Below are 7,584 nucleotides of genomic sequence, written 5' to 3' on the forward strand. Positions count from 1 at the left end.
ACTCCACCTGCTTCACCAGCCCCACAGCACTGAGGTAGCGGTGGGCAAACCAGAGGTGTCTGCTGGGCTTCCGGGCAGCCAGGTTGGCCGTCAGTTTGTCTCCACCACAAACCACCAGCACCTCTTGCAGGGAACGCACCCGGCATGGCAGCTGGGCCATGGGGGCCAAACTTGCTACCACAAGCTCGTGGAGGACCTTTGGGTAGGCTACCCCTGCAGTCACTGATCGGACCTTCTTCAGCTCCTGGCCAGACATGAGGGCAAAGCGAACAGATGACAGGACTTCCTTGGCTAGATCCTCTTGGCCATCTCCATTGGCCATAAGCCACCGGGATGCTGCTTCCAAAGCCTCTAGTTCATGGAGGACATTGAGACCATCAGAGCGGAGGAGGCGGATGAGAAGATGTGCAGGAAGATCCAGGAAGGCTGGTGTGGCCACCACGCTGGGGAAGGTGGCCAAGATGTAGTCCTCTGCTACACGGGCCACCTGGGCCAGCCCATAAGCCACAGCAAAGGCCAGCACATCCAGGCCAGTTTCTGGGGTCAGGCCATGGGTGAAAACATCCAGGCAGAGGGTGAGGAGCCCCCAGGCCTGGTAGCGCAGGGAGGTCTCAGCTGCCTCCAGGACTGCGGGCCACGGCCCTGCCACAGCCCCGGTGTAGGCAAAGGACAGGAGGAGGCGCAGCTCGGCTGGGGACAGCCCTGTGGCCAGCGGGGTGGTGGGGTCGTGGGTGGCCTCCCGCATGGGGCAAGTGAAGAGGGCCCGGAAGAAGTCACAGGAGCAGCTCAGAGCCAGGCGCTGAACTAGGGGGAAGGAGGAAGAATGGTGTGGGCAGCAGAGGACCCTTTGCACCATGCAGCCCGCTGGGAACCCGGGTGTCCTGGCCCTCCCCCCTCCCAAACCCCCCGCTCTCCTGAGGGGACCAGCCCCATGGGCACCTCTATCTCCTCATCCCCACCTGGAGCCTCAGCCCCCAGCATCCCTGCCAGGGGACCCAGCTGTCCCAGCATGCCCTGCCCCCTTCCCAGGCCCTCCCGGGGGACCCCCACCCCCAGCTCACCTGGGATGACCTCGTCCCCTGCCTGGAGCTGGAGGTCGCAGCCCAGGCCACTGGCATGGAGTTGCTCCATGGCTCTTAGCGTCTCCCACTGCTCCTCCAGGGGCTTGGGACCCCCCTCCTGGGGGTCACTCTCCAGCTGTGGGGCACAGGCGGCCACCACTCGGGGGGCTCCCAGGGCCCGGGCGGTCCTTCTCCCGGCCATGGGGCACAGTTCCTCCATAGGCAAAGGCCAGCACGGCCCGCCAGCCCCATAGCGTGGCCCCAGGAGGCAGGGGGACATGGGGTGGGGGGCTCTGGTGCAGCTTTCTGGTCCTGTCCTCCAGGAAGTGGAGGAAGAAGGAGCTGATGGAGGCCAGGACCACGGCATGGGCCACATCGCCCTCTGGGCCCACGGCCACATCCACCAGCTGTCCTGCAGTGCGGAGGTGGTCAGCGGTGGCCAGGAAGTGTCCAGCGTGGGCCCCATCCCGCAGGCTCCACTGGGCTGGGGCCGGCCCCTCTGCAACCCACATCTTGCCTGTGGGAACACACGGATCGGGGGGGTCAGGGTGCTGTCTCCATAGCCAGAGCCTCTGGCCCACAGCAGGAGTCCTGGCTGGGTACACGGGGTCCGGCTACTGGCACTGCCCCACAGTGAAAGCCACTGGATCCATCGCCAAAGCCTCTACCCCATAGTTGAGGCCACCAGGAACTGTCACTGCCCCATAGCTGAATTTAAGGCCCCTTGGCAAAACCACAGCCCCATAGGTGAGTCCAACAGGCCATGTTGCTGCCTCATAGCTGAGGCTGATGTCCCTCATCTGCCTCACTGCTGGCTACTGACCCACAGCCAATGCTGCTGCCCCAACTGAAAGCCACAGCCCCATAGCTCAGTCCACTGTCCCCCATCAAACCCTCCACCCTGTAGCAGAAGCCACCAAGCCCTTCCCCAACCGTTGCCCCATAGTCGAAACTACTGGTGCTCCAACAGCAGCAAAGCCGCTGGTCCCCAGAACAGCTCCCCGGCGAAGCCGCCTGTCCCACCTGTTTGGTGCACGGCAGTGACTGCTGTGCGCTGCCTGTCACGTGTTGCGCTGCCTGTCGCCTGTTGCAATGCATTGCCCTGCCAGTTGCGTGTGACGTTGCACGTCACGCACCCTCTTGCACTGCTTACTGTTGGGGTGTGCCGATCCTCGTGTGGCACACTGTGTCACGCCGCCGTGCGCTGCACGCTGTCACCCCCCCCTGCTCCGTCACGAGTGGCACCTCACGTGTTGCTCGCTGTGTTTGCACGGTGTCGCGTGTCCTTGCTCAGGCCACACGCTTTGCAACCCGGCGTGGTGCATGCCATATGCTGTGTCCTGCATTGCCGTGTGGCGTGCCGCACTGTGCCATGCCACGCACTTGTCCCCCCTTACCGCCTGCCGCTGCTCCGGAAAGCTCCTGTGACCCCCCAGGAATGTGCCTGGGTAATTATAGCCCAGACAGGACACGTGGCCACAGCCGGGAGCTGGGAGAGGCCCAGGCGGAGGGAGGTCCAAGGCCCCGGAGCCCTGGGATGGGGCGGTGGGGACACCCAGGTTCCCTGAGGACAGGCAGTGGGGCGGGTGGAAGCTGCCGGGAGTTTTTTCCCCTATCAGGCAGCGGGAAGGTGCAGGGTTACCTGGGCAGGTCCTGCTGGGGCTCTCCGGCCCATCAGACCACCCCCAAACCTTGCTCACCTCCAGAGCCCAGGGTGAAGCAGGGCCCCCCTCAAAAGTCCTTGGGTGAGAGAGAAACAAACCCCCTGCTCTCCCAGCCCCATGGGGGGTGACACCACCACCCACTGTGCTCCTCAACTGGAGCCCAGCCCCTCTGACCCCCGCACCAAAGAGCCGGGGGTCCCCCAGCCCTGGTACCAGCAAGCACATGGGGACACCAGCCCCTTGACCCAGCCCCAAGCACCCCCAGAACCATCCTGCACCCCCCTGGGACCCCCACCTGCCCACAGAGAGCACATACCAGGGAGCAGCACAGCCCGCCGTGGCTGTGACCGTGTGTCCCCCTGTGTCGCTCTGTCCCCTCCTCTGCTGTCCTTGGGTCCCTCAATCCCCTTGTCTCCGGTTCCCCTATCTCCTGTCCCCTCCCCTCACACCTCCCTGTGTTCCCCTACCCCACATCCCTGCTTCCCCTAGTGCCCATATTCCCTGTCTCTATTAACTCATATCCCCGTCCCCAAACGTCCTGTCCCTGTACCCTCATAGTCCCACGTGTCTGGTTGAATTCTGTGTCCCCAAAGATGACGATTTCACAGCTTTTCCAAGTCCATTTTCCAGCACTTACCTACCACAACTGTGAGATTTTTTTTTCCTTCTATCTAGTTAGAATTTCCCTTTCTGCAACTTGTGCTTGTTATTTCTCATCCTTTACTGAGCACCCGAGCCTGCCTTTTCTGTAACCAAAATGGTATTACATCAGCCCTTGACCTTCTTTTCTCCAGGCTGAACGATGCAGTTCTCACCCCTCATCACGCACCCTGTGTCTCAACCCTCTACACCTTCTTGGTGGCTTTGCTGGACATGCTTCAGTTTGCACACAGAAAATTCAGCTGGACACAGCCCTGAGCAACCTGCTCCAACTTTGAGCAGGAAGATCTCCAGGGGTCCCTTCCAACCTCAGCTATTCCCCAATTCTAACCCTGAAGTTGCGGCCTCTAGACTTCCTTAAACGCTTCCCAGATGAAGACCCCAGGCTCCCGAACACCTTGCGGGCAATCTATACCTCCTTCCCCCACCCCAAATTCCTAATCCTCAACCTAGAGCCAAGCGCCTCTTCAGAAGTTTTGACTCCAAACCCTTACTGATGGTCTCAGTGCAGTGCAATCCCAATCCTTGCCAAAAAATCCTGCAGGACCCACTTGAAACTACAAGAACTCCTAAAAGACCAGACTGAAAATGGTAATTGTACCCCTCAAGCTTGCGTGCGCAATAGAGACACGGAGGCAAAGTGACTTGTGCATGAAAAAGACATCTCAGCAGGAGAAGCAGATCGAAGCTTCCTCTCCAACGGCTCCACCTGTTTTGCGTCTCAGCCCCAACACTGCAAACAGCCAGATGATGTCAAAACGTTGCGACAACTGTCGATTTGACAGTATCTTTATTACACAACGTCTTAGAACATACAACATTCAAAAGCCAGCTTGCAGGGAGGAAAGGCTACATTTACAGCTTGGGAGGTCCCGTCAGCCTCCAGCCCTCCTTGTTACCTATCTTCATTAGAGCAGCGGTAATTCCAAACCCCAAACATGCAGTGGTACCAGTCATGTAACTGTGAGCTGGAAAAAACAAATCAAACAATAAAAGATCTATTAGGGCACAAGTGCTATACACTAGATCTCGACAGACTGCAATTTTTCCATGAACTACTCACAGTCCCTTCACCATCAGTAACATTGTTTGCCAAGAGAAATCAGAAAAGCGATCTTTCGTTAAATTTTCTCATGCTTTTAGCTTGCTGTTTAAAATATCAGTTTCTATAATCCACTACCCCATCTCCTTACATAGGCAACCTTAAATTGCTTATTTCAGTGACAAAAATAACAATTGCTGCTTCCAGTTCTCATCAGCTCAGCAACTAAGAAAAGTAAAGATAAATTCTATTTCACTACAATTACAGTTTAAATAAATCCCACACATCTTTAACACCGAGTCTGAAAATGCCTAGAAAAAACAGAGCTGTATAAATATCTGCAGGAGCTAATCTAGCCTGACAAGGTGCCATAGCAGCAACAGCAGCAAGATACAGCTTGTCCCTCAGAGTGCATGAAGAAGTCACAAGGCAGATGTTAGATTCTATTTTCCATGTAAAATAAATCCCATTTGTTGCCAATAAAACATGGATTTCCACAATTATGTTTTTCGTACCCTGCAATTTCAAGTTATAAGGGGTAGTTATAACTGGCGGTACTGGGTCAACTCTCTCTCTGGTCTCCTTCCGTAGCAGTATTTATTTTAGCAGACCTGTACAATGGCACGTCAACAAAACTGGCATGTAACGGAATTCACATGCTGAGATGAATCTTTACCAAATAAGCCTGACATCAAGATTATTTCACATTTCTCCCTAACAGAAAGGTTTCTAAAAACAGAGAGGGCATTTCATTACAGGCATTATCCACATTTACCTCTTGCACCTAAGACAGCTCCTGTTGCACAGCCTCCTATGAAATAGTTCAAGGGATCCTCTGGTTCCTCTCGGATTTGGGCACTGAGGCAGGTAGTTAAGCCAAACACAGCTCCTAGTGTAGCTGTAAACAAGAGGTAAAAAACCAAAACAAAACCCCTCAAGGAACTGAGAATTACACACGTACAAAGCACATTTTTGAGACGCGCGGTGTTGTACAACGGTTCCTCTGGGAAAAAAAAGATCAGCTTTCGATTACCCAGGGGCATCATGTCATAGCCATTTTGGTGAGACTCAGCATTATGAAGTCCCATCTGGTTCCTTCTGGTACCTCCTCCACTCCAGCCGTGCAGCCACCTCTGTGCCATGCAGGTTCCGTGCAAGCAGGTCCAGCTCAGCAGTTAGCTGGATCCCCAGGAACCCTGCTGTGTGCCAGCACACAGGGCAGGCGCGTTCACATGGCTACGGACAAATGCCACCACATCCAGCTTGGTTTAATAACTAAGCTCAGACTTAATAAGAACCCCTCCAGGCGAGGCAATGGGGCAGCCCCCAGCAGCCAGGAGGTAAGAGAAGAGAGAAGCAGGTTTCTCTGTAGCACGTTTCCCCAGGGCGTAGGAAATAGGAGAGCTCTGTTTGGGCTCCGTGCTGAAACTCGGCTCCCAAGTCCCTGTGAATCCAGCCTCACAGGGATTCAGGCAGAGACACTCAGACAGCTCTGCTCTCCTTAAGGTCGGTTCGTCCCGGCACTTTACTCCTCTGTCTGCCTGGGGCTTGCAATGATTTTTGGATAGTAGAAAAATGGATTGAGTTTGTAAATTATTCTTTTTGTAAACTGATTTTGATTTTGTAAATTGATTTCATATATTAAGAAATTACAAAGTAGCATTGTCTTGTCCACTGAAATACATACCTCATCTCATCAGACCCTACATCTATATAACTGAAAAGTTTGGCAAATAGCTGTGTCAAGCAAATACACTAAAAGGTTTTCTTTGTTTGTAATACAGGTTCTTGATCATGAAATGTGAAACTGGCTACCAGGCACCATCTGCAGATTTCAGTTCATCTTTCTTGGGACCAACAAAAATGTCCAGGATAAAAATTTTCAATCTCTGTGGTAAACTAGTAAACCACAAGCTCATGTTACAAACCTCTGCAGTTCTTCAGCAGCAAATGCAATTATGCCGATCCTAAAATCAACTGAAAAGAGCACTGAAGAAACAAAACCCACAGACCGAAGACTGTATTTCAGCTTCCCTGCTTTGGACCAAGAGTCTGTAGGTAAAACACGTGGCTTCAGACCACAAGTTCCGGCCCCTTAACAGCGGACAGGATAAGCCCTTCCTCAGGTGCGAGAGCTGGTGAGAGGATCCAATACGCTGGTTTAGGATTACGGGATTTATTGAAATCATAATTGGTTACGTTATCTGGTCCACTCTAATGACCTTTTATGGCTCAACTCATTACAGGAGATTCCAGGTCCTGCTTTAGAGTTGAACAACTCAAAAATGCAGATCAGACCAGATTGTGAAGCTTGTGAACCAGCTTCCAGTTCAGAGCAGCAGCGCACGGGGAAAGACAGAGGTGGCGTAAAACATTAAATTAGACTGAAAAACAAGATGAGTTTGGTGAGAAGAAAACTGTGTGCTTGCCAAGGGGCTGGGGGAGCTTCAGCCTTGTGGATCTGCACCTGGAATAGCCCCCTCAGTTCCCTGCTCATCTCTTCAGTGACCACTTTCTCTTGCAAAACACAGACAATTTAAGACAACTGAGTGGTTTCCTCTTGGCTATACAGCATGATGGGAAAAACCCTACATTTATTTTCCTTTTGCCATCAAAAACATTGTGTTTGCTCTTCAGCAAGAGTGATTTATTAAGTGCAATGCCTAAATAGATGAAGTAAACGAGTAAGATAAGTTTGCTTCCACTATACTTTTGCCCAGAAACTAGCTGTTTTGCAAATACTGAAAGTGTGTACCTTTTACTTTAGACTGCAAAAAATGCATTACCTAAACTTTAAATAAACAACGTGGCTTTAAATAAAGAACGTGGGAGGCAGAGACTGCCTCAGATGCACCTTCAGCCTGAGCCGACACAGCTGTGCTTCTGCCTCAAGCATTAATCCAGGAGTTTCTTTTGCCATCGCCCACATCATTACCGGTATGACATTATCCAGGTGTGAATAACTGTTCCATTCCATGCTATGCTATGCTATGGTGTCCCTATTTGACATATAAATAAGCAGCGTGTTAGAGGAAATACAGCAAAAGGAAACAGCAACTGCAAAGCTTTGTGCTTCCTTCAAGTCACGTTGGCATTTTGGCTCTTGGCTTCCATCCTTAAACAGCCATCTGCCTTCGAGGCCTGCGGAGGAGGGCAG

At 52.9% G+C, this 7,584-nt stretch overlaps 2 protein-coding genes across 2 annotated transcripts in view; both read right to left on the bottom strand.

Annotated features, from left to right (window-relative positions):
- Positions 1–1,543, bottom strand: part of KLHL33 (kelch-like family member 33) — a 3,930-nt gene extending 2,387 nt beyond the window's left edge. Inside the window, exons 1-2 of the mRNA XM_009323024.1 lie at positions 1,062–1,543; positions 8–804 (exon numbers count right to left, since the gene is read on the bottom strand). Of these exons, the coding sequence (XP_009321299.1) occupies positions 8–804; positions 1,062–1,527 (1,263 nt within the window). The 5' untranslated portion in view covers positions 1,528–1,543. The remainder of the gene's footprint in view (positions 1–7; positions 805–1,061) is intronic.
- Positions 1,544–4,158: 2,615 nt separating this feature from the next.
- On the bottom strand, positions 4,159–5,569 carry NDUFA11 (NADH dehydrogenase (ubiquinone) 1 alpha subcomplex, 11, 14.7kDa). Its single transcript, XM_009323025.1, has 3 exons — positions 5,533–5,569; positions 5,203–5,430; positions 4,159–4,353 (listed from the first exon to the last, which is right to left on the bottom strand). Exons 1-3 carry the CDS (start codon positions 5,567–5,569, stop codon positions 4,241–4,243), a joined length of 378 nt encoding a protein of 125 aa, XP_009321300.1. The 3' UTR covers positions 4,159–4,240.
- Between the last annotated feature and the right edge of the window lie 2,015 nt (positions 5,570–7,584).

Source organism: Pygoscelis adeliae, unplaced genomic scaffold, assembly GCF_000699105.1.
Source record: "Pygoscelis adeliae isolate BGI_AS28 unplaced genomic scaffold, ASM69910v1 Scaffold284, whole genome shotgun sequence".
In the NCBI taxonomy this organism is placed as follows: Eukaryota; Metazoa; Chordata; class Aves; order Sphenisciformes; family Spheniscidae; genus Pygoscelis; species Pygoscelis adeliae.